At 41.1% G+C, this 27,465-nt stretch overlaps 1 protein-coding gene across 1 annotated transcript in view; it reads right to left on the reverse strand.

The window, feature by feature from the left end:
• REEP3 (receptor accessory protein 3) overlaps positions 1 to 27,465 on the reverse strand; it is a 55,296-nt gene that overhangs the window by 26,213 nt on the left and 1,618 nt on the right. Inside the window, exon 2 of the mRNA XM_083364650.1 lies at positions 7,743 to 7,815. Within this exon, the coding sequence (XP_083220776.1) occupies positions 7,743 to 7,815 (73 nt within the window). The remainder of the gene's footprint in view (positions 1 to 7,742; positions 7,816 to 27,465) is intronic.

Genomic DNA, 27,465 nt, shown 5'->3' on the forward strand with positions numbered 1-27,465 from the left:
GATGTATCCAAATAATGCCTACTAGGTTCCTTGCCATCCATTTTTAAAAGCCCTTTAAGTACAAAATGAATGGAAATCTAGACTGATAATAAATCATTCTCTAATGATTTATTCATTAATAAATGAATAGACATTTATTACTCCAGACATCCTCAGGATATCCTTGGGAATTCTTGGAAAATAAAAATAAGGGTGATTACAATACATTTTCAGAAAGTATGACCATCTATCTAGAAAAAAACCTGATATTTAAAAAGTTTTTCACAATAATATTGTCTAGTTCTAAATAAATATAAAAACTCAAAAACTCAAATTTTCTATTTTATGTATTTATCTGTCGCCTACTACATATTCAATCAATTCTGTTTTCATTCCAATACTTTATGGGAATTAACAAATATTCCCAATGATACATTTTAAAATCAGGAAAATTCACACCACTCCTACCATATATAAACTGTAACTATAAAAGTAAATGCCGTATTTTCCGGTGTATAAGACGACTGGGCGTATAAGATGACCCCCAACTTTTAAGATGATTTTCATGGGTTAAAGTCTTATACGCCGGAAAATACGGGTAAGTAGGAAGTCAGGGCTGCTTCTCAATTAGGTGAAGGTTTATCAAGAGCTTTTAGCCTCGAGATCAGCTTTGCTCTGCCTCGCCTAAACCTCATCTCCTCTCGCGTTGGTGTTCTACTTCAGCCACACACACTGGCTGTTTCGGCCAGGAGCGACGAGCATTGTGGCCCAACACTTCGGGAAGGCACCAGGTCTGAAAGAAGGCAGTTCTTTCTATAGGTTAATCAACAGGGTGGCGGAGGGCAGGGGGTGGTGGTGAAAGAAACGGGCTCAACCCTGCGCCGCAAGATTGAGATTCCCTCAAAGAAAGCCCCGAGTTTCCAAGTAACTAGAAACCAGAAGGAGCCCTGCGTGGCACTGAGATCGAGAAGCCCGTTTACCCTCCCCTGCATTTTGCTGTGCTTTTCTAAAGTTTTCCAAGAAAATGCAAACTCGGGGTTTTTCCTCCTTTCACTTGCATAAGTTATCGCTGGAGTATACAGAAAGGGGAAAAAGAAATAAAGGGGAAAACCCCCACACATATTATAATATTTATTTTTCAAAAGGCCGCCTTCTACTTCAGGGCAGAGGGGCGACCCCGGGTTGCTGAAGCCCCAGTGCCAGCTTTCCGCTGCGGTCTGCCTGTTGCAATTCCCGAGCTGCGCCTTCCCGGGCGGGTGTTGCTGCAGGTCTGGCCACGGCACCATGCCCTGAAGTCGAACTCCCAGGGTCGGGTGAAGCTCAGCTCCGCGCAAACATGTCAGGTCAGCCTCCGCCTGGCTTTCCGTGCTCCCTTGAGCTCTCGTGCTCGCCGAGCGCCGGCGGCTCGGCACGCGCTTGACTCCCACTCCCTTCCAAAAAAAGGGGGGGTCTGCTGCCCTAGGACGCTGGTAAGCTGGAGCCTCAGCCTCGGTTGGGCTGGTCGGTTTATTTATGAGGAGGCCGTCTTTCGCCATTCTCGAGCGATGGATTTGTCCGTTTCCACTAACGTCTCTGCTCCTGAGGATTTACTATTTTCCGGCGTATAATGCGACTGGGCGTATAAGACGACCCCCAACTTTTGAGAAGGCTTTCATGCATTAAAAAGTCGTCTTATATGCCGTAAAATACGGTACACTAAAAATAATTATAATTTGAATAATCATTTAAATACCTAAGGGGAGTCAACTTAGATAACTCTTAATACTCATTTCTATATTAATTTTCATATTCTTCCACAAATTCATCAGCACTTCCATCAATCTTATAATGTTCTCTTTTATCTAAGTTAATATAATTTGAGATAGTCATGTTGTAATAGCCTGTGTAATCACACAGGATATCTTCTGTGTGATTACACAGGTAAATAACGGTCTTCAAGAATTTAATATAATCCAGGCAATAAGCAAAGCTTAATTTTCTACCAACTTCTATAGGTACCGTTACCAACTAACATAATATTAGATTGATTCCAAATAATTGCATATCCAGAATGTACTCCATATTACTCTACTATTTCAACAAATTTAGGTAAAGATTTGTTTAATATCATTAAAGTGCTCTAAAATATTTGTTTATGGAACAATTCATATTCACTTTCCCACGCATTCTATGAATCTATTTCAAGGTTGTGTTATTAAACACAATGAAAGTTCCAACACCACATTAAAACATAATTTACTGCAAACATTCAATTTGGATATAAAAAGTCTTTTCTGTATGGAAGCCAAAAATACTGTTTCATTTTCATTAGTATACAAAGCTAATAATATTTTGCAGTAATTTTATATCATCAGACACTTGATACATTTTCATAAAACAAAATTGTATCAAGTAATTCCTTTTAACCTATGTGCTATTGCAATTATCAATATTTTAACACCAGGGATATTTTTCCCCCCATTCAACAGTCTGAATGTCGGAGACTGCCTGAACAAGTCCCTGGAGTTTTCTCGGCAAAGTTTTTTCAGAAATGGTTTTCCATTGATACCTTTCTAGAGCTGAGAATGTGACTGGCCCAAGGTGGCTCTTACTGCCCCTAATTTTATTACCTTTTTTGCCAAGATCATTAAATGAATCACATAATCTTTAAGCAAATCCAGCTTCTCCCACTGGATTTGTTTGGCGGAAATCGGCTGAGAAGGTCACCAATAGCAATCATATGATTGGTTGTAAATGTTGGGATCTTTTCAGCACCGTCATAACTTCAAATAGTCATTGGACGCTTGTAACTCAGGGACTAGCTGTATCCTCTAAATTTAAATTTTCAAAAAAAATTTTACTTTTCTGTGGTATAAAGGCACTGTATCAGACAAGGTTAACATGCTGGTCTATGATTGGAGAGATCCAGATTTATGTCCAGCCTCAACCAAGAGAAGTTTTCTTTGGAGAAGTCAAAGTTTCTTTGAGCCTAACCTTCATCACAGGATTGCAGAAAATACCGAAGGATAAGAGTGCTAGGTATGCTGCCTTGAGCTCACCAGGAAAATAGGCTTTGCAATTTGAACCTATTATCTGATTCTATGGTGACCCTGTATCTTTAGGTGGCAATGCCAAGTTTTTAGTAGCTGTTCTGGAGATAGTCTGATGGGAAAAGTAATAGAATAACGAAGTTGGAAGGGACCTTGGAGGTCTTCTAGTCCAATCCCCTGCTCAAGCAGGAGACCCTATACTATTTCAGACAAGTGGATGTCCAGTCTCTTCTTAAAAGCCTCCAGTGATAGAACATTGATTCCACTGGTTGATTGTTTTTGCTGTCAGGAAATTTCTCCTTAGTTTTAGGACTTCTCTCCATCCATTGTTGCTTGTTCTGCCTTTGGCTACTTTGGAGAATAGGTTGACCTCTCTTCTTTCTGGCAGTCCCTCAGATGCTGGAACACTGTTATCATGTCATCCCTAGTCCTTCCTTTTCACTAGATTAGGCATTCCCAGTTCCTGCAACCATTCTTAGTTTTAACCTCTCCCCCCATCATCTTTGCTCTTCTTTGCACTTGAGTCTCAACATCTTTTTTTATATTGTGGCGACCAAAACTGGATGCAGTATTCTAAGTGTGGTCTTAACAAGGCATTATAAAATGGGAGTAACACTTCTTATGACCTTGATTCTATCCCTCTGTTAATGCAGCCTAGTGCCAAACCTCAACTTCCAGACTCTTCAAGCAAAAGATATATTTACAATTCATTAATTCCTAGTAGAACATCAACCAATATAACATTTGTACAGATTAGACAGTAATCCAGGAAATGAGGCAAACAGACTCCTTTATGTTCTTATAGTCCAGTCAGGACCAAGGTTGATAAGATAACAGGATGTATATCTAGTCCAGTAGACAGAGCATTCTTCATTTCAGTTGTACATTTTTTTTACTAAATTATATGTAGTATCTATAATATGATGGCCATCCTTATAATAAATAAATATTAAAATCTGTAAAGTGGCATACAACCTTTGCCTCCTTCCAAAAGTTATTACAATTGTACAGATTAGGTGCTGCCTTAGTGTGGTTGCTCTTCTGGTTGCTATTGAGATCCAGGCCAAGGTACTGCTTATCCCAGCTTGTGGTCTTGACAGATGACTGATTTTGCTTACCTGTAATAATTGTGCATCACTTCCCACTTCCTAGCCTGTTTGTTGTCACCCTCTTTTTCTCCTTCACACCCACACTTTTGTAAGCTAAGGGGCTGGGTGGGGTAAGGCTGCCTATGGAATTGAATGTCTTTGCTTACCTGACTTCCAACACCGGCCCATTTCTCCTTCATGCTCCTCCGTTGCCATGTGCGGGGGAGGGAAAGTTTTTTTCAACTGAAATGTCAATCAATCAATTCCAACTTCACAAGATCTTTTTTTTCCTGCGGGAAGTTGGAATTGATCAATTGACCTCCCATGCCTAACCCCCACTCCTCACCAACCCTAACTGGAAATGGATGGGGGGGGGGAAACGGTTTTTCCCCGTTTGTTTCCAAAACAGGGAAAACCCCTGTTTTTTCACAAGTTTTCTGGGGTTTTTTCATCTCTAACCCACAATGCCTAACCCCATCTCTAACCCACAATCCCCCCAGGGCAACCACAATTTGTGGTGTACAGCAATCTTTTATTTATCCAATTCATTCAAAAACAGCCATCTTCTTCTGCAACATCTTCACACAATAACTCTCCCAAACCCCAAATTCCGGCCTTAACCTCTTGCGATTCCAGTTCCTGTGGAACCATTGGCCCCAATCTCTCATATCCAGCAATAGCCGTCTCCCTAAACGAGCACTTCTTGACCATGTAGCCTGCTCGTAGTGCATTGGCAACACAGCTGTCAGTGATTTTATCCCACAAATTCTTCACCCAAGTCTCGACATCTGGCAGGCTAGGCTTCACAAAGTTTCCACGCCGATTTCTCTCCATTCTTGTTCAATGTAGTCATTGATATCCATGTGCAAATGGTCCTTGAATGGCTTGTTTATTGTTTATCTGGAGCTAAACAGTCATTCCTGCAGGAATCATTATTTGGTCTATTCCTCTCTCTCCAAGGAACTTCTTCATGTGTTTTGCTGGCTGAATCCCAGACTAGCAGACCTCTTTGCCCACCTCTCAAAACAAGTGGCAGCATTAAATCGATCCACTTCCTTATCATTGCTTGTGTGCACCAGGCTTTTTCAGTTTCAAGGACATAAATGCCTGAAACACGTTCAATTTCAATCTTTCTTGCCCTTAGTGATAATTAGAGGTGGGACTTTCGTTCCATCCAGACGAATTGCCAAAATGCAGGTAACAAGTGCACTTTCATAACCAGTGGAGGGAATGTAGATCGACGAGGCACCCCTCTGATCAATTGTTGTTTGAGATGCTTGACCCATAAACACGGCAGTCTCATCCATGGCAATCATGTTTGACAGCTGGTACTTTGAAAAGTCGATGCCATCAACTTGAATGAAAGTGTACGTTTAATAAGTTCAGTATCCTGTAGCCTGAACAGTATTGTCGATCTTCTTAGAGAAAGTTCATACCGCTGAAGAAAGCCATCCAGCCAGTGTTATGGTGCTTTGAATTCTTGTGGGGATATTTCTAATTGTGGTGCCAGTGCAATGGCAAATACTTGAATGTCAGCCTTGCGCATAACCAAAGCCTTTGCTCTCCTGTCAGCAATCCAATCAGATGTTGTGTTCAAGTGCAGGAAATAATGGCTGCCTACCTGCACCATACTTTCGCTTCTTAGCATTTCCCTCATCCATCTGTTGGCTAAGGTTATTGTACTCTGCTTGCCATTTTCGGACCATACGGAGATCCAACTTGTTCTCTTTGCAGAAAGCTGTAAGATTCTTGCCCTGAGAGTCCTCCACGATCCCTTTCTTGAACCCGACAGAATACTTCTTTCTTTTTGAACTCGTCGGGGGGAGGGGGCGCGCAAAATATTACAGTGTTCCCTTAAAATCTACCATTAAATTAAAGCACCCTTAAACCAGGGGTATCAAACTTGATTTCACTGATGGTTAGCGTTGGGGTTAGGCATTGTGATTGCCCTGGGGGGAGTGTGGGTTAGAGTTGGGGTTAGGCATTGTGGGTTAGAGATGGGAAGACCTGGGAAAAACCAAGAAAACTTGTATAAAGCAGATTTGTTCCCCGTTTCCAAACTGCTTTGGAAACAAATGGGGAAAACCATTTTTCCCCAGCGTTTTCCATTCCCCCCCCCAGGATTTCCCATCTCTAGTTAAGGTTGGGGGGGAGTAGGAGTTAGGGTTACCGTAGGCATGGGAGGCATAGCTATGGCCGCACTTGGGTCAGATGGGGGGATCCGCCAAGCCTTATGGCAGCAGTATTAGGCGCATTGCACAATGCGGCAAATGGTTGCGGCTGGCCGAAACCAGCCATGGGACAAGCCGGATGGCAGTAAGGAACCAGTATACCATTGGTTAGCAGGGCACGTGGGTCAGATCGGGGGGGGCAATCCACTGAGCACAGCAGCGGCATTAGCAGGAGTGATGTGCAATGTGGCAAATGGACACGGCCTGCCGAAACCAGCCGCAGAACAAGCCAGGCGGTGTGAGAGGCAGCAATAAGGTATACCATAGGTTAGCGGGGCACGTGGGTCAGATCCCCCCTCCCTCACTGGCTTCGCCTCATCCCAGAGGCACTGGCAGCTACCCCCCCTTTTACCTCGTGTCTATGGTAGAAACCAGATAGAATCGGCAACCAGCTGTCTGTGCAGGTTCTTAAGTATGGCTTACTTCCTGGGGAAGTGCTTATATTAGGACCACCCTTGAAAATCAGGCTGGGGCTCACTTTCAGGGAAACACGGTACTTCAAAGAGTAGCATACGCATCAGAAATATCATTAGCTCTGGAGTACCTGAATTCTATGAAACAATCTAAGACAATACTCTTACAGTCTCTAACAATACCCAGAGACACTTTCAATAGAGAAGAAAAACTAATTTATTATTTATCAGTCAACATACACAGAGCATGCTAAACACTTTTAATTAAAATATGGAAAAGATTAAAAAGTAATTACATTATTGCCAATTTATTATGTTCAACTAATATTAGGATTTAGTTAATTACTTGACCCATGACTTAGCAAAATGTATGAACTCACTCTATTCTTTTTTGTACTAAGTAAAGGTCATATTTTCCTTTGTGTAATATTCACATTCTCATGTATAGCTTATTTCTACTGTGACTTTTTCATATCCCTAAATTTTTTATAAATTTCTTGAGCATAATGCTTTTTGGTGTATTGGAAGCACTTTCCAAAACTTTGGAAAAAGTATTTTGTATGCTTTTTGTATGCTTATTACAAACAGGTATGTGAAGAAGCAGCTAGTAACCTTCCACGTTAAGGCAGAATTTATACACAGCATATGTTTTCTCTCCTTCTCTACAAAAATTGCCAGCACATCTAGGCTCTCCAATTCAGTCATAACATTTAATCACTGTGAAGGTGGCAAGGAAAAAATATCCTTCATAGAGAACAGGAAGGTAGCAAAGAGGAGCTGCATTTGAAAAGGATCTGTTCCATGCATTAGTTCTCAATTTACCATCAAATTTAAAAATCAACATCAACACCTCATTTAAACACAAAATATGATTTCAGATATCATAAATTACCATAACTTCTCTTCACAAGTTAAAATCCGTATTATTGTTGAAGCTAGTAAACACTCTCAAAACTTGAATAAAAGTTAATAATAAAAGAAATGTTGAAATTAAGTACTCACATATTCCTTCACATTTTTTGTTTTTACAGCTTTGTAGGAATAATAAGCAGGATACAGCATCCCAAAGACCAACCTATGTATAAAGAAAATATTTTAATTGAATACAAGCACACATTAATTATGGAAGCCAAGAAAACACAACAAAAAAAAGGAAAAGTAGTTCATATTCAGACAACTGTAATTTCAAACTATATCTATTCTGGTTACAGCTATTGAGCACTACATTCTCTCGGCCTGTGTCGTGCTCATACATCAAAAACCTGCCTTTTAAAAAATACTGAAAGTTTGCACTTAGATTTTAGATATTTCACACTTGTTATTTTGCAAGAAAAAAGATAAAAAACTACTAGATGGCTTGAACAGATGCTATAAGGCAGACATGTCAAACACAAGGCCCGGGGGCCAGATCCAGACCGCGAAGTGGTTTCATGCGGCCCCGCAAAGCCATCCTGGAAACAGTGAGGGAACGGCCCCCACTGCCTTGGCCCTGGCCCAGAGACCCTCCTCCTGCCAGAGACCCTCAGATCTGTCCCACTCCTGCCCAGGCCCCCATAGGCACCCTTGATGCGAACGATGTAGAGCTGGCCATGCCCACCCAGTAGGCCATACGCACTCTAGCCACGCCCACTCAGGCCACACCCTCCCAGCCCCCTGAGGGCAACCGCAATGCTGATGCAGCCCTCAATGAAATTGAGTTTGACACCCCTGCTATAAGGCTATGAAAGGCTTATATATTACAAAGGAGAAACCAAGTAGAAACAGAAACAAAACTGTTTATTGTTTCAAGCAGATAATCTGCCATGTGTAACTCTTGAGTATTAGAGTAAGCCATAAAGGTAGACAAGTTGGTTCATTTATCACTTTCCATGTCTGGCAGAAAAATGGTACAATTCAGAGCAATATCTTTCCTCTTTTGGCACATGCCAAGGCAGAAGGAGGGAAGGAACAGATCTCATTTTCCACAATTATGCCTGATTACCCTAATCCTGACATTCCAAATGTAGCCCTTTTAATAGATGTTAGTTATGTAAAGAAGTATTTCTGAGTACATACACACTTATCTAAAACTACTGGATGTGCTGAATTAAAAAACTGAGCTATTTCTGAAATATTAACAGTACTATAAACAACTAAGCTAAAGAATAAAAGGGAGGAACATTTATTTTTCAATGTAACCTGCTGAAATAATTCTGCTTTGGGATTCAAGAACAAGGTGTGTAACTGTATTTAATTATTACTGCAGTGGTGGGATTCAGCAGAACCAGTAACTAACTTTTTGTTGCCCAGGCGCAGAATGGACTTCCAGAAGCAGCAACCAGTTGTTCACATATTTGAATACCACCACTGTATTACTGGTATACTGACTGGGTTCATATATTGTGCTATGCCCTGGTTTATTTCAAGCACATTTTACTGAAAATGAAAAATAAAATATACTGTATTATGGCCTCATACAATGTCCAAACAGGTCATTAACTTGACTATGCTTTTTTATTGGTTGATAAAAACTGTAGTTGGCCAGGTTCATTATATTATACATTGCTTTTTAATGAACATTTTCTTACAAATTTAAGTAATTATTTTATAGGCATTTTGATTCTTCTCCACATAAAAATGTTATCTCTAAAATGGAGAAAATATGACAAGGAATCTTAAAGCATCAGTGATATAAAGCAGAGCTTGTCAACTGGTGGTACGTGTACCAGTGGTACATTAGCGCCTGCCAGGTGGTACGCGACCATCCGCTTTCCAGCTGATCAGCTGTTTGGTGCTCCTTCGGGGCTGCCAGGGCTCAAGCGCCAGGATCAGTGCCGCTTTTCAGCTGATCGGCGCTTCGGGGCTCCAGCTGAAGCTTGGCGCTGATCCTGGTGCTTCTGCTGAGCCCCAAATAAGCACCAATCACCTGGAAAGCAGCACTGATCCCGGTGCATCTGCTGAGCCCCGAAGAAGCACCTATCACCTGGAAAGCAGCACTGATCCCGGCGCGTCTGCTGAGCCCCGAAGAAGCACTTATCACCTGGAAAGCAGCACTGATCCCTGCTCACACACACATGTGCGAGCAGTTACAGCTGAAGGCGTTTCAGCCTTCAACTACGGCTCCCAGTTCTCCACCATTTGCAGAGAGAGAGAGACAGAGAGAGGCACTTGCGCTTTCTCTCTCTCTCTCTTTCTTCATGCCGGCTTGCCCCCTCGCAGGGCTCCTGATTGGCCCTGCGCTCGGGCACCCCGCACCCTGGGAGAAGCGGGGCCCTGTCCAAGGTACACATGGGTGGGAAGGTGTGTAAAAGTCCCAGTTACTGGTAAGGCAATCGGCCCACTCCTCTCCCATCGCCCGCTCTGCCCAGCTTGAGCATTGGTACTTCCAAAGGTGGGTGCTTTAATGTCACACAAGCAGCCCTCAGCTGCTCCCCTCCCCTCCGTACCTCCAAAATGATCCCCAGGCCAGCATGTCTGAATGAGGAATTCTGGAAGCAGAAGTCCAGAAGTCATAAAAGGGCCAGGTTTGAAGACCCCCTGCTGTATATCAATTTCATCGCATGTCGAGAGGCGTTACCTCACAAGAGCCTCAACTCTGATCCTTGATTGGTTCGCTGTCCCTTCAGTCAGCTCCCTTGTCAAGCGGCTTGTAATTGGATGATGCCTTTAAACTCTCGCGCTGAGGGGGAGGGCGTGCCGTCGTGGCTCTTGTTCTCCGATAGGCTGCGGGGGCCACCGCGGAGGGGAGGGTTATTTTACGATGGAGGCGGGTCTGAGAGACAGGAGGGGAGGTTATGGCAGGACAGACAAAAACGCTTCCAAGTGGCCTCATCATGGCTGCCGCCTCCTGTTATGGGTTGTGGTTTTTTCGATCCTGGCGCACAGCTCCGGTAAGCGGGCAGGTGAGCATGAGATAGTTCAGGGCATCCCCAGCTGATTTCTTAACCAGAAATCCCCCATCAGAAAATATTTCTTATCATTAGGAGCATGTCTTCTTGTGACAGTTTGGGCAATACCAAGTATTAATTTTCCTCAATTTATGTCTGTAAAGTGATTTGAGGTGTGTGATTGCTTGGATTATGATAGAAGTGTTAAAGTTAAGTGGGCATCAGGTTTCTTGGTAAAAATGGATTGGAAGGAAGGGAGGGAGGGAGGGAGGGATCACAGAGCTGCGTAAGTTTCCTAAGAAATTATCCATAAGAAAAAATACACAATTATTCTTTTTTTAACAGGAAAACATATCCATCTGAACTGAAGAAGCTTCTTAGGTGAGAAGCAAAACATCTTCGAGGAAAAACAAAGAAAGTCCAGTTGCCTTTTGAAAAAGTATCTTTGCTACAACCATGATCTGGATGATTGAGAATCTCCATAGACAAATCCAGCTGAAAGTCTATTATATTTTTACCAGCATTTCAGGATTAAAAGTTACTTTCCGCAAGGTTTTTGTTTTTCTAAACTTAGATAGCTAATTTCTATTTAACACTTGGTTTCCATGGTAGCCTGGTGAACTATGCTTTAAATCAGCAGATGGTTGTTCTCAATTCAAAACAGGAGTTTGGCAGCAGCCCAACTCTTTCAAGTATTTCCTAAGGCTTCTGTGACTGCAGAAAAACAGGTTTAGAGCAAATGTATACAATAGTTTATTAAAAGTAGACTGCATGTAAAGTAATAAAGTCATAACCTATTTACATTAATCTCCAACATGTTCTGACACTACGCCCTACCCACTTTAGCCATCTAGAAGCCCAACTAAATTTTTCATTGCTTGTAACAATACAGCAATATAACCTTTCCAGGAGAATAAACATGGTAACAAAAGAAGTAACATATTTTCTTATTCAAAGCCAAATAGCAGTTTTAAGCAGTTTCTATGCTTCTTCGTAAGGAAATGTCAAATTCTTTTTTTTTATTGAAAAGTTTTATCATACATTTTATCTTTAACAGTCCCCCCTACCCCTCCCCTATCCCTCCCTCCTTACCCCTCCCCCCTCCCCACCCACCCCCGACTTCCCAGAGCTAAGTACAAGGTATAAAAAACAAAAAAAATCATAAACAACCACATGCTAATAACCGTAAACTCTAAAATCTATCGCTCTCTAGCTCATATAGGATAACTACAAACACTATTAATATAGAATATATATATAAAAAAAACAGAAAAAAAAGAAAGGAAGACTTATTCAAATGCTACATGAAACTTCTTAGTCCCATATTTGTTCTGGATATACTCAATCCATTTTCTCCACTCCATAATATAGCGTTCTTGCGAATGATCTTTCAAATAAGCCGATATCTTTGCCATCTCTGCCAGGTCAGAAACCTTTAAAGTCCATTCTTCTATAGTCGGCAGTTCCTCCTTCTTCCAATACTGACCTATTAAGAGTCTTGCTGCCGTAATTAAATTCAACATCAACTTAGTGTCCACAACTGTAGCATCTGTAATTATTTCCAACAAAAAAAGTTGCGGACAAAACTTTATCCTTTGCTTAAAAATCATCTGCATATTCCACCAGATTTTTATCCAAAAAGCCTTAACCTTTTTACAAGTCCACCATATGTGAAAATATGTTGCGTCTTCGTCACCGCACCTCCAACATTTAGGCTGATAATTCGGATACATACTTGCAAGCTTTTTAGGATCTAAATGCCATCTATAAAACATTTTATAAAAATTCTCTCTTAGATTTTGAGCTTGGGTGAATTTTACGTTCCTCACCCAAATCCTTTCCCACGTGTCCATTGTAATAACTTCTTGAATATTTTGGGCCCATTTAATCATACAATCTTTAACAAGCTCTGTTTCTGAGTCAATTTCTATCAATGCAAGATATATCCATTTGATATGTGCTGGACCCTGATTTCTAATTTGCTTTATCAGATTTTCATCAGTCATTGTAAAACCAATTTTCTGATCTTCTTTCCACCTGGCCCGTAACTGAATATATTGAAACCAAGTTTGAACAATCTTCTCATCTCGCAAGAGGCTATATGATTTCAGACACCAGACATTTATTTCCAAACTTAAAATCTCCTTATACGTAGTCACATCATGTTTGAAACCAGCATGTATATTTTCTATTGCGTGTTTTGGAATTGCCCACAATGGTATCTTGCAATCTAGCTTATGTCTATACTTCTTCCAAACTCTCAACAATGCCTGTCTTAAAATATGCACTCTAAACACATTGTCTACCTTCTTGTCATACAACAAATATGCATGCCAGCCAAACAACAAGTCGTGGACCTCAAGATTTAATAATCTCTCTTGTGTCAAATTAATCCAATCACTTATTCCTACTAACGCAGCAGCTTCATAATATAGTTTAAGATTGGGCATTTTAAGACCACCTCTCTCACGAGTATCCTGCATAATCTTAAGTTTAACTCGTGGCCTTTTCCCTGCCCAGACAAATTTATTGATACCTCGCTGCCATTCCTCCAAATTAGAATCTTTCTTAAGAATCGGTATCATTTGAAATAAAAATAAAAATTTAGGCAGGAGGTTCATTTTCACTGCTGCGATCCGTCCCAACAAAGACAATTGCAATTTTTCCCAACTCTCCATTTCTTTTTGAATTTCCCCCATAGTTTTTCATAATTATTTTTATATAACTTTGTATTAGAGGGCGACAAAAACACCCCCAGATATTTAACCCTTTTAACAATCTCAAATCCAGTTGATCCTTCTAAGAGAGCCTTTTGCGAAACTGTCATATTTTTGGCCAGAATTTTGGTTTTCTGTATATTAACTTTAAATCCAGAAACCTTCCCATATTGTGTTATTATCTCCATCAGGTCCACAACAGAGTTCTCTGACTGGGTCAGTGTAACAACCAGATCATCTGCGAATGCTCTCAGTCTATAATCCTGATCTCTAATTTGTATACCCTTAATTTTTTCCGAATTCCGTATTTTAACCAATAATATCTCTAATGTTAACACAAATAACAAGGGCGATAACGGACACCCTTGCCTTGTGCCCTTCTCAATATTACATGTTTCTGTCAGGCTATTATTAACTATAATTCGGGCAGTTTGTTTTTGATATAATGCCCTAATCGGTTGTAAAAAATTTTCCCCAAAATCCATTTTATCTAAAACTTTCATCAAAAATTGCCAATTCAGTTGATCAAAAGCTTTTTCAGCATCTAAAAAGATTAGCGCCACAGGGATCTGGTTGTTCCTTTCCAAAAACTCTAACACATCAACTATATGCCTCACATTGTTTTTCATTTGCCCACCACTAATAAACCCCGTTTGGTCCCCATGAATCACCTGTTGCAGAACCCTCATCAGTCTATTAGCCAACACCTTAGCAAATATCTTGTAATCTGTATTTAAAAGCGATATCGGTCTATAATTTTTAACTTGAGTAGCATCTTGGTCTTCCTTCGGAATCAAGGAAATAAAAGCTGTTCTCCAAGACGGTGGCACCTTTCCCCCCCCTCTGGATTGTCTGGAACAGTTCCTTTAACGGTTTTATCATCTCTAATTGTAAATTTTTGTAATAAGCCGCAGTCAAACCATCCGTACCTGGTGCTTTATCCACCTTCAATTCCTTAATTGCTGTAAAAATTTCTTCTTCTGAAATCAATTGATTAATCCCCTCTTTTTGTACTTGCGTAAGAACCGGGATGCTAGCATTCTCCAAATATATATCAATGTCTTTTTCATTAATCTTCTCCTTAGCATATAATTTAGAATAAAAATCCACAAAAGCATCCTTAATAAGGTCCTGTTGAAACACAACCCTTCCTTTATTCTCAATTTTGTCTATATTAGAAGCCCTTTGCTTTTTCCTCAGTCTATAAGCTAACCATCTACCTGGTTTGTTAGCGTTGCAAAAGGTATTATGCTTGGCAAACCGCAAATTGGTTGCCACTTGGTCAGCCATTAATTTATCAAATTGTCCTCTTAACAGTTTAATAGCCTCCTTAGTCTTCACATCCTCTGGATTCAAAATCAAAGCCTTTTCTTTTTCCTTTATTTCATTCTCCAATTCTTTCCTCCTAGCTTCCACAGCACGTCTATGTTTATTGTTCATATATATCAACACCCCTCATATAGGCCTTGCTAGCATCCCACACCATGTCCATAGAGGTGCCCTTATTCATATTAATTTCAAAAAAAATCCTTCATCCGCTGTTTACATTCTTCCACATTTCTCTGATTTCTAAACAAATTCTCATTTACGCGCCACGAGCGCCTATCTCTATTTTCCTTATTAATCTCTAGCCAGACTGGGCTATGATCAGAAATAGTTCTTGCACATATCTTCACCTTCTTAATCCTTGAAAAAAAGTCATTAGTCAACAAAATAAAATCGATCCTGGAAAAAGATTGATGTCTGTCAGAAAAAAAAGTATAATCCTTTTCATACGAATGTCTTTCACGCCAAATATCTCGCAGTTCCAAGTCATCCTTCATTTCAAAAAAGGATTTAGGCAGTCTAGCATGACTTGGGACGCGCTTAAAAGCTCCAGCCTTATCCATCTGTACATCCAAAACACCATTCCAATCTCCCATAAAAATAAAAGATTTATAATCCAACTGGGTAAGCTTTGTATGAAGTAAACTAAAAAAGTCAGCTTGTTGTTGATTAGGAGCATATAATGCAACTAAAAGCGTCTTTTTACCTTCTAGCAGCAACTCTATCATAACGTATCTTCCATGCTTATCTGCTTCAATTAAGTCCGCTGTTAAAGCACTTTTAACATAAACAACCACTCCATTTTTCTTATTCATTGCAGAAGCAACAAATTGCATGCCCAACCTTGAGTTCAATAAATACTTTTGGATCACAACCCTAATATGCGTTTCTTGCAAACATATAACATCTATCTTGAATTGTTTTAAATATTGAAAAACTTTCTTCCTCTTCTGTGGTGAATTTAGTCCATTAACGTTCCAAGTTAAAAATTTAGTTGCCATGCATATCATCCCAAAGCTCTTGGAGCACTGCTTTGATAGGACTATCTTTTTTAGGCCGTGCTCCTCCCACTGCTTGGCTGTAAGTACGTTTTGGAAGTTCCATAGACTTCTGCTGATCTTGTTCTTTTATTTTTTTTGATCGTTTTAAAGCAGCACGCGTCACCCTCTGCTCTCTAGGATCATCCAAAGAAGTTGTAGCTTGGTCTCCTCCAGCACCATTCTCCTCTGTCTGTCCATCTTCAGCCTCTTGATGTTCTCCTTCTCCAGATCCCTTTGCAGCTTCCAGAAGTGATAGTGGGGTTGCTTTTAAAACGTTATTATAAAAATCACGCGCCTGCATCACAGTGGCCAGACGGTACCTTTTACCTTCATGCATCACCATCAACCCAACTGGAATCTCCCATCTAAACCTTATATCTCGTTGCTTGAGCTCTTGCACAAGAAATGTAAAATCCTTCCTTCTCCTTAAAATCTTTGGAGGAATTTCTTTTAGAACCAAAACTTCTTGATCAGCAATCACAACTTTAGTATCATAGGCAGCTTGAATGACTTCATCTCTAATTTCCCTCTTTGCAAAATAAACCACCACATCTCTAGGTAGCTTTCTCTGTCTAGCAATCCATGAATTCACACGAAACACTTTATCCATGCCTCCCTTTATTTCAGATGCTGGCTGACTCAATACTACTTCCAAAGCCTCCGAAATCAGCTGCTTTAGGTCTTCTTTAATATTCTCTTTTAAGCCTCTGATTCTAACAGCATCCTGCATCTGGTAATATTGAGCAAGACTCAGTTCTCTGTCCATTTTGTCTCTTAAATCTTCATTCTCCAGTACTTTTGCTTCTAATATGGCATTCTTTTGAGTCAAATCTTCCACTTTCTCATCCAAATCTTCCACACATTCAGCCACTTTATGCACTGAAGACAAAATGTCTACCTTCATCACACTAAACTTCTCTTCCATCCTCTCTTCTATTCTCTCCTCCAATTTCTCCAATTTCTCCTCCATCTTTGCAAATTTATCACCCATTGATTCCAGAATTACCTGGGCATGTTTTTCAAGAGCATCTTGTAGATCCTTCGGTGTCAATACATCAGGAGGAAGCAACGCTTGCAATGATGACTGTTGCACCGGAGAAGTTCCAGCACTCCGAAGAGTTTTTGGGGGAGGTTTAGCCGCCATCTTTACTTTCACTTACTACGCACTTTCACTTTTAAATTTATAAAGTCCATTAAGCTAGAAAGCAGTAATAAAAGTCCTCTTCACCTTTTCCTCCTGTACCGCTCTGCCTGCTCCTTTTATTCCATGGTCTTTCCTTCTGGCAGGGGTGGTCGCAAACGCCTGGCTCCGCTCCAAAAATCACGGAGCAGAGACGCTGAACAGCTGGGAGCAACCCAGGCTACGGGGGAGTTCAATCCTTCAGCCGCCCAAGCTATAAGCTCAGGCGGCCCCGGAGAACTCAACCCCTACCTGGGGCCTCACCCCCTCCTCTTCTCCCGAGGAGGGGGCTTCAAATCCACCCGAACAGCTGATCGGCGCTGTTTCGGGTGGAAACAACACAGCTGAGCCGCGGGCAGCCCGAAAAGGCTGTCTCCGGCGCCGCGCCGCCACCGGAAGCCCAGGAAATGTCAAATTCTTGATTTAGACAATAACAAGATCAATTTCGTGATTTTCTCTACAAGTTAATCAAGACTGTACAAACTATTCTTTCTCCACCATGTCTTAACTGGAAGCATTTAGTGGGAACGAGAGGGGATATTTGAGGGTGATAATTTAATGTAAAATCAAAGCTTTTTTCCCCAATTTGCTATCTTGTAAAAATTTGTACTTTATGAATATTCAGCATAAATGCTTGAGTATGAGGGTATTCAATGAATCTGCCTTCATTGGATGCAGGGTTAAAGATGGTTTTGGAGATAATAGTCATCATGATAACTGACCAGATTACTGAGAGCTGATGAGTTCAAACGTCAGATTTGGTATTTGTCCTGGAGCATCTGGGTATGCCCCTGGACTTGCGGCTTCTGCTCAAAGAACAGGTGGCAGCCATGGCCAGGAGGGCCTTTGCGCAACTGTGGATTGTGCGCCAGTTACACCCTTTCCTGGACCAACAATCCTTACTCACGGTCACTCATGCCTTAGTTACCTCCCGTCTTGACTATTGCAACATGCTCTACATGGGGATGCCCCTGAAGAGCATCCAGAAGCTCCAGTGGGTACAAAATGCAGCAGCCCACAGTTTTATGCAGACCTTGGTGTGCACATGTGTCACCTCTCCTGTGGCAGCTGCATTGGTTGCTCATTTGCTTCTGGGTGCAATTTAAGGTGCTGGTTGTCACCTTTAAAGCCTTTCGTGGCTAGGAACCAGGTTATCTGAGGGACCGCCTCTTCCCAGTCACATCTACCCAACCCACTAGAGCAGTGGTTCCCAACCTTTTCTATACACCACATACCTAGAATGCTTCTGATATATTCTTGCACCCCTTACAAAAGTTCAAAATAATGGCAACGAATTATGCATATAGACTATAATTTTGAAAGCCCAAGTTTTCACACTCCCTGGAATATTGTCTTGCACCCCTGGTTGGGAACCCCTGCACTAGAGCAAGGAGGCAAGGAATGTTGTGGGTCTTGTCCCCTAAGGATGCATCAGGTGGGACCCAGAAGAAGGGACTTTTTTGTGGTGGCTCCCTCTCTCTAGAACAGACATGTCAAACACAAGGCCCGGGGGCCGGATCCGGCCCGCGAAGTGGTTTCATGTGGACCGTGAAGCCATCCTGGAAACAGTGAGGGAACGGCCCTCACTGCCTTGGCCCTGGCCCAGAGACCCTCCTTCTGCCAGAGACCCTCAGATCTGTCCCACTCCTGCCCAGGCCCCCATAGGCACCCTTGATGCGAACAATGTAGAGCTGGCCACGCCCACCCAGTAGGCCATACGCACTCTAGCCACGCCCACCCAGTAGGCCATGCCCACCCTGGCCATACCCACCCAGCCCCCTAAGGGTAACCGCAATTCTGATGTGGCCCTCAATGAAATTGAGTTTAACACCCCTGCTCTAGAACATCATTCCCCTAGAGATTAGATTGGCCCCCACTCTAATACTTCTAGAAGGCACTGAAGACCTAGTTCTGCCTGCCGGCCTGAGGAACCCAGAACGTGATAGAGCCCATTAAATCATTAGTTTGAATGTGTGTTGTCAAGGGTGGGGGGTTATTACATTATTTTATTATTTTTCCTCTTATTTTATTTTTATAGGGTAATTTTATATTTATGTAAGTCACCTCGAGTCGCCATATGTGAGTAGGTGGCAATACAAATTTTCTAAATAAAATATTCATAATATTCTGCCTGAAGCATGCCATTGTTGAGAACCAAAATAATATATAAAATAACACCTACTTCTAACATAGATATCAGTATTTAACTATTTAAAGACAACAGGATTTGTATGTGTCAACTGTTCAGTTGCCGAATTTAGAAAAAGGCACTCCTGGGACATTGTTTTTCCAAGACTATAAAACTTTACTGATTAAACCACACTGGCACAGAAGAAGCGAAATTATGCAAAAGCAAGCGTAATTAATCCCTTTTCCCTATGGGCTACCCATAGTCCAAAATATCCACCAACTAGCCTGTTCATTTTGTGATGAGAAACAGTCTGCAACACTAGGACATCTGGTCGGGGTGTCCTTGGGACACCAGCAATGTCCCACGGTGCCAATGGATGCTTGAATACCATTTTCCCTCCCCTTCATTCCAAACACCCCGCTCCCTATTATTGTCAAGCTGTGAGTGAAGAGGAAGTATAGGTGAAAGTGTGAATCAGTCTTGACTGTATGTTTCCTGACAAACAGGCAAAAAATTACCACAAATCTCAAGCAAGAGAAGATGGCAAGGAAGTAAGAGGCAGTAGAGAGAAAGCAGAGCTGCTTAACTCATTCTTTGCATCAGTCTTCACACAAAAAGAAACTATAGGCTAACCTACCAAAAAGGCAACTATAAATGACAGACTAGGAATAAAAATTAAAATGAGCAAGAAAATGCTGAGAACACCTGTCTGATTTTGATGAATATAAATCACTGGGACCTGATTACACCTCAGAGTTCTGAAGGAGGTGGCAGATATTATCTCAGAACCATTGTATCATATCTTTAAAAAATATTGGAGCACTGTGGGGAAGGGGGGTGGTTTGGGGTGGGTGGGTTTTGGGGATATGTATTGTAAATTTTTTTAAAAAACTCTTTAATAAAAAAAATTTTGGAGCACTGGGAAACTATCAGAGGATTGGAAAAGAGCTAATGTGGTTCCTATCTTCAAAAAAGAAAAAACAAACAAACCCAAACTACAGACCAATCAGCCTAAAATCAATACCCGGGAAGATACTGGGGGGGGGGGATGCAGATCTGTGAACATTTAGAAACAAAGTTATAACTAGTAGCCAGCATGGGTTTGTTAAAAACAGATCATGCCAAACCAATCTTATTTCATTCTTTGACAAAGTAACTAAATTAGTGGACAAGCAAAATGCTGTGGACATACTATATTTAGACTTCAGGAAGACATTTGACAAAGTAGACCACAACCTACTTCTTGGTAAGTTAGAAAAATGGGGGATAGCATCACCACCAGATGGATTTGTAACTGGCTGACAAAATGTACACAAGTAATCTTTAATGGTGCTACATCTACACGTAATCAGTGGGGTACCACAAGTTTCTGACTTAGATGAGGGAATAGAAGGAGAAATCATCAAATTTGCAGATGACACGAAGGTGGCAAGAATAGCTAACACCACAGAAGACAAGCTCAGGATCCAAAAAGATCTTGACAGACTTGAGCAATGGGCCCTATCCCACAAAATGATATTTAATGTGGAGAAAAGCAAGGCTTTACACCTGGGCAGTAAAAACCAAAGGTACAAGTATAGATTAGGCTAAACCTGGCTCAAAAACAGTAACTTTGAGAGGGACCTTGGAGTCCTAGTGGACAATCACCTAAACATGAGCCAGCAGCACGCAGCAGTCAAAAAAAGCTAATACAATCCTTGGTTGTATAAACACAGGCATAGAATCAAAATCACATGAAGTATTAGTACTGCTTTATAAAGCCTTAGTGAGGCCACACCTGGAATACTGCATCCAGTTTTGGGCACATTACAAAAAAAATGTTGAGACTTTTGAAAAAGTGCAAAGAAGAGCAACTAAGATGATTAAAGGCCTGGAGACTAAATATATTAAGAATGGTTACAGGATTTGGGAATGGCCAGTATAGAGAAAAGAAGGACTAGGGGAAACAGGATAGCAGTATTCCTATATTTGAGGGGTTGCCACAAAGAGGGGGGGTCAACCTATTTTTTCAAAGCACCAGAATGCAAGACAAGAAACAATGGATTGAAACTAATCAAGGAGAGAAGTAACCTGGAATTAAGGAGAAACTTCCTAATAGTGAGGACAATTAACCAGTGGAACAGCTTGCCTTCAGACATTGTGGGTCTTCATCGCTGGAAATTTCTAAGAAGAGACTAGAGTCTAGACCAGGGGTGTCAAACTCAATTTCATTGAGGGCCGCATCAGCATTGCGGTTGCCCTCAGGGGGCCGGGTGGGTATGGCCAGGGTGGGCGTGCCCTACTGGGTGGGTGTGGCTAGAGTGGGTGTGGCCTACTGGGTGGGTGTGGCCAGCTCTACATCGTTCGCATCAAGGGTGCCTATGGGGGCCTGGGCAGGAGTGGGACAGATCTGAGGGCCTCTGGGCCAGGGCCAAGGCAGTGGGGGCCCATTCCCTCACTGTTTCCAGGATGGCTTCACGGGCCGCATGAAACCACTTCGCGGGCCGGATCTGGCCCCCGGGCCTTGTGTTTGACATGTCTGGTCTAGACAGTCACTTGTCTGAAATGGTATAGTCTCCTGCTTGAACAGTGGGCTGGACTAGAAGAACTTCAAGGTCCCTTCCAGCTCTATTCTAATTCTGATTCAATTGTACATAACTATCTCAGGACTTTTGAATATTTATCACCAGAAATGAAATGTTCTGTTTAGTAAAGATAAAACGTCTGCAAAAAACAACGAAGCTCAGAGAGCACCATGGACTCCACAGATAAAGTTCCTAAGGCAGCCTCTTTCCTGTTCAACAGGTTTGACTTTTCCTTGTGACATTCTGTCTAACAGATAACAAAGTATCTCATTACAAAGTGTCTCATTAGCTCTTTGTGTCTGGGTGTGATAAAAGTATATTGTCCTCAATGTATACCTGTATGGAGAAATAGGTTTGTCATTTATTGCTCCCTTTGAGCTCCATAAAAAAAAAGAGTAGGATGCATTAGAGTTTTTCTAAAGTATAGGTAATGAAGGGACGCGATGGCTCAGTGGGTTAGGACGCTGAGCTTGTCGATCAGAAGGTCGGCAGTTTGGCGGGTCAAATACCAAGTGCCATGTAACAGAGTGAGTGCCTGTTACTCGTCCCAGCATCTGCCAACCTAGCAGTTCGAAAGCACGTAAAAATGCAAGTAGAAAAATAGGGACCACTACGGTGGGAAGGTTAACAGTGTTCCGTGCACATTTGGCATCTAGTTATGCTGGCCACATGACCACGGAGACGTCCTCGGACAAGCGCTGGCTCTTCGGCTTTGAAACGAAGATGAGCACCGGCCCCTAGAGTTGGAAATGACTAGCACGAATGTGCGGGGGAACCTTTACCTTTTAAAGTATAGGTAAAACCTATCTCAGTCAAGGCATAAAAAGAAATTTCCTCCAGACTTCAACTGCATATATTTAGTTTTTTAAAAACCACCATTCATCCCAAAGCTGCTTCTTGGATGAGAAGCAAAATGTGTTCAAAGAAAAACAAGAAAGTCCAGTTGCTTTGTGAAAAAGCACCTTTGGGATAACTATGCACTGGATGACTGAGAATCTCCATACAAAAATCAGCATTTGGTGACTGGTTTTAACGTAATTGTTAAATAACATTAATAGAGCTAACACTTTATCAGGAACCTGTATTCTCATATCAAGACAGCATGGATACAAAAGTTTGAAATAACAACAACAAATTATGCATTGTTGTTGTTAGCTGCGAAGTCGTGTCCGACCCATCACGACCCTATGGACAACGTTCCTCCAGGCCTTCCTGTCCTGGAGTCCATTTAAGCTTCAGTGACTCCGTCCAGCCACCTCATTCTCTGTCGTCCCCTTCTTCTATTGCCCTCAATCTTTCCCAGCATTAGGCTCTTCTCCAGTGAGTCCTTCCTTCTCATTAGGTGGCCAAAGTTTTTGAGTTTTAGCTTCAGGATCTGGCCTTCTAAAGAGCAGTCAGGGTTGATCTCCTCTAGGATTGACCGGTTTGATTGCCTTGCAGTCCAAGGGACTCGCAGGAGTCTTCTCCAGCACCATAGTTCAAAGGCCTCAATTCTTTGGCGCTCAGCCTTTCTTATGGTCCAACTTTCAGAGTCATACATTGCAACTAGTACTAGCCCTCTGCTCTTCCCCAGTAGCATATTGGACGCCTTCCGACCTGAGGCGCTCATCTTCCAGCGTCATATCGTATTGCCTTTTGGTACTGTCCATAGAGTTTTCATGGCAAAGATACCCGAGTGGGTTGCCATTGCCTTCTCCAGTGGATCACGTTTTGTCAGAACTCTCTGCTATGACCTTTCCATATTGGGTAGCCCTGCACGGCATAGCTCATAGCTTTATTGAATTACGCAAGCCCCTTCGCCCCAACAAGCAGTAATCCATGAAGGGGAATTATGCATATACAGTATAATTTTCAAAACCCAAGTTTCTCACCCCCTGGAATATCGTCTTGCACCCCCGGTTGGGAACCCCTGCTTTAGGGTGAAAAAGCACCCTGACTTGTTACAGAATTGGATACAAAGATCATTCTATAAGCAAAAGTTTGCTCTGCTGTGGCTGGGATAGGTGAATGAAAAGTCACTCACTAATGTAATAATAAAATGGTGATAACAATAGATCAGGGGTGTCCACCTCGCAAAGTCACGTGACGTGTCACGACGTATCGCAACTTTTTTGCTATTGCCAGCAATGGGGTGGGCGCAGTTTCTCTATGCCTGCAATAGATGATCACATTCTCTAGGCACAGATGTAGTGGGGATGAGTTAGAGATGAAAGACAAGGCCGCCTTTCCCCCTTAACCAGATTTCAAAAGGTCCACTGTATTGGGGACACCTGCCCTAATTGTTTCTGCCATTTCTAGAATAAATGATTCTCATGAAGACCTTTCCAATGATTGAGGGGAGGCTTCTTCCCAATTAGAATTTGCATTTGTGACAGTGGCCTTTTTTCAGAACAGATTATAATTTTTAGTTTTCCTACGATGGGGATCTTCTCTAAGTACCAAAAGAGTTGTAACTGAATCAGATAGATTCCATCAGTTTTGAAAAACTTATTTGAAATCCGTTCTTGCACCTGGGGTTGTATGGTTGGGCACAAACTTTTGGCATTATCATAGACATCATCAGAGACTTGGAGGGTTTTTCATTTCATCAAGCAGTATCAGGTTTGCTAATGCTATTTGGAATACCTGTTTATTTACTAGTTCAGCCAGTTTTGACCAGTTCCATTTATTGAACAAACTATCTGATGCTTTACACATTGGAACTTAAGATTAATTTTTGCATAATCAGTACTTCACATTGCACATATATATTTGATAGACTGGAATTGGGTATAGAAGAAGTGCAAGATTTATGTGCCCTTGCGCATAAATCTCACCCCATGAGTAAAAAAAGGGTTCTTCCCACTATAAGATATTGGCTGCAAATTATAATATCCAGTATCATTTTCATTTGCTTCATCTATGCCAAATCTTCCAAAGGTTTCTTTCCAATTTATCCAATCTACTACCATATGGGCACTGAAGTCACCAGATATTATGATTAAATCCCATTGAAAGCATTCTGATGGGTATGACTATCATCTTTGAGAAGGTTAAGCTGATGCCCTCTATGCATTTTCATCATCAGAGTAAAGCAATGTTATTTCTTCATTGCTGGATGGTTCTTGAATGGTTTTGGTCTCTAATCCAGTTGGTCCCAATTGAGATATCACTTCTAGTGACATTTTGTGATATGGTTGTTCAACAATAGTTTCTTTTTAACTGACGTCCAGTCATATATTTCAAACGGCTACATTTTGGGATAAAAGTATATGCTTTGTTCTGTAATTGATTCTTTAGCCAGTTTCAAAATTTTCACACCAGCCGGAATGTGGCTATTTGCCAATCTGATACAAGTTGCCCCCAAAGCAATACTATTGGGGGAAGTCATCCCCCCCAGAAGGAAATACTAAAAGGGCAGAATATTATATTTCCTCAAAGGATCTTAAAGAGGCTGAAAAGCATGCCCAGTTTTTTCTTAATAGCCCCAAGTCTCCCTCGCCCAAGCAGAAACCAGCTCTGTAGAAATGCAGATGTAAACAATCCATTCAGGAAAGTTGGAGGCCCCCAGCTAGAAGCTTAGGAAGATAAAGACACTAAAATCTACATACCCCACCCAAACTCTAAGACAGGGCATAATACGATTAACCAAAGGGGCACACTCAGACTCAGGTCAAAATACATGACACAAAATACATGACACAAAAGCCTCAAACAGGAACAGGAAACAACTCAAGAGCCCCAGAGGGTATAAACACCCACTCCCTACGTGTGCTCGCTCTCTTTTCTTCCAGAGCCATCTTTCTGTCTGGCTCTCTTCAATAAACTGCAACCTTCTTTCTAAAGCAGTCTCCATGTTGTTTATTCCCAGCTTGGACTGAATCATGATGAAGACTTTTTTTCCTTCAACACTATTTTCATATCTTAGTTGTCCTTTGCCCATAGATTCATGCCTGGTTTTACAGTCTCTTGGCAGGGAGTCAACTATCTTCCTTGTCACAAGTTTTGACTCTGAGCTTAATAGCTGTGGCTCTTTTCTTCAAATATATCTTTGGAGAAAAGATTACCTAACAACCTAATGTTGGTTTCATCAGAATGTATTTATTTATTTATTTCAAAATGTTTCAGGCTCATCAGGGTTTTCTTTTGCATAATTTAGACTTCTGTGAGAAAATTGCTCCCATGTAGGCTGCTGTTACGTAAACAAGGCTGTACCATGACCTGTATGCCTGTCAGCAGAACTTTTCAGCAGGTCGTAGGTTAGGTTATCGTCTGTGGTTTCTGTTTTGCACATCTGACCAAATCTAACAAAGGCTTTTCTCGGTCTTCTGGATAACTTCAACAACTGGAAGACCAAGTTGACTTCAACAGTTCCTTATAACTTCCATTTCTTAATGGAGTTTCTCCCAATTGAAATTGCTAGCTGTAAACATTTATAGATGTCTTTCATACCTCTCCCACTTTCCTAAGAGTGAAAAAAATATTTTCAAATGCTTAAAGAGGTTCTTAATGTACTTCATGATTGTTGAAAGCAGACAAAACAACAATGACACTCTGAGAAATTAGAAGGTTCAGAGTAAATCAAAAACCTTTTAGGGCCTTTTAGGACCTGAGTTCCATATTAGAAAAGTGTCCAAGGTTTTGTACGTGTCATAGGGATCAGATCTTAATTTGAATCACCAAACAACAATCTGCAGAAGTATATAATGCTAAATGTTTGTCCGTGTAGAGGTAGTATGTATTCACTTAGGGATTCAACAAAATCTACTAGTTATCCAACAATGCCTAAATTTTACATGCTGTTGTAGCTAATTGCCTTTACCATTATTAAATTTTACTAATTGCTAAGAGGTTTACAGAAAACATAATAGAAATAATACAGACCTCATTGGGTTTTAAGGTAAATTTAAATCATAATAATCCCAATAAATTTACAGCATTTTAACACAAAACCAAATTACAACATAAAGTAATAACACTGTGTAAGAAAAACAGTGTGATATAATAAGTCACTTCCTTCCATACATCAAATGCACAGTTAAGTAAAGAAGGCAATAGTGGCTTGCTATCAACTAAACTATCATTGTTTATAACTATCATTTTAGAGAGTCAAGAATTGGCAGACACTCCAAAAGACATGTACATTCCATTTTTAAAAACATTTCCTTGACATGATATTCACTCCGCCCCCCCCCAAATGCCATGCAAATTGACTCCGAGTGACTACCTGGACAAGTCCCTGCAAATTTCTTGGCAAGATTTTTGGAACTGGTATGCCACTGCCTTCCTTCTGTGGCTGACAGAGAGGCCCAAGTCACCCAGCTGGCTTTGTGCCAGTACCTTTACTGTCAAACTGCTGTCTCCAATATGTGATGCTATGGTGCGAATTCAAAAGCCTTTTAAAATCATAACACTATAACCCTTGGACTGCTCTAGAATTTCCACCTTGAATTCATCACTATGAAATTCCCAACATGCTTATTACTTCAGTATATGCTTCGTAGAAACAGGAACTTGCTATTTAATTATTTGCTTATATAATACTAAGGCTCAAAATGCCTTGCTTATGATAGAGAAAGCTTCTTCACTTTAAGTTTCTTTCACATGAATCACATAATCTTTGCAATGAATACAAAATAATATCTGAAGTTTTTTAAAATCCTTTAAAAAGGATTCTTTTTGATGCTGCTGCAATGTAAAAATTGTGCATATAAGAACATACATTGTAAAAGATCTAGGTTCTCTGTAGCAAGCACAGAATAAATGCCATAGCATAGCCAATCATAGTGCCAAGGTTGCTAGACCTCATATTTTCCATTTAAATGATAGTTTTAACGTCCAAATCCTTTACTAAGAATTAAAGCCACTATTGAGTTTGCACAGGGCTTCACTTTCTAGGTGCTTATTTTTAAGTCATAGCAT

Source organism: Vipera ursinii (genome assembly GCF_947247035.1).
Source record: "Vipera ursinii genome assembly, chromosome: 5".
Classification (NCBI taxonomy): domain Eukaryota; kingdom Metazoa; phylum Chordata; class Lepidosauria; order Squamata; family Viperidae; genus Vipera; species Vipera ursinii.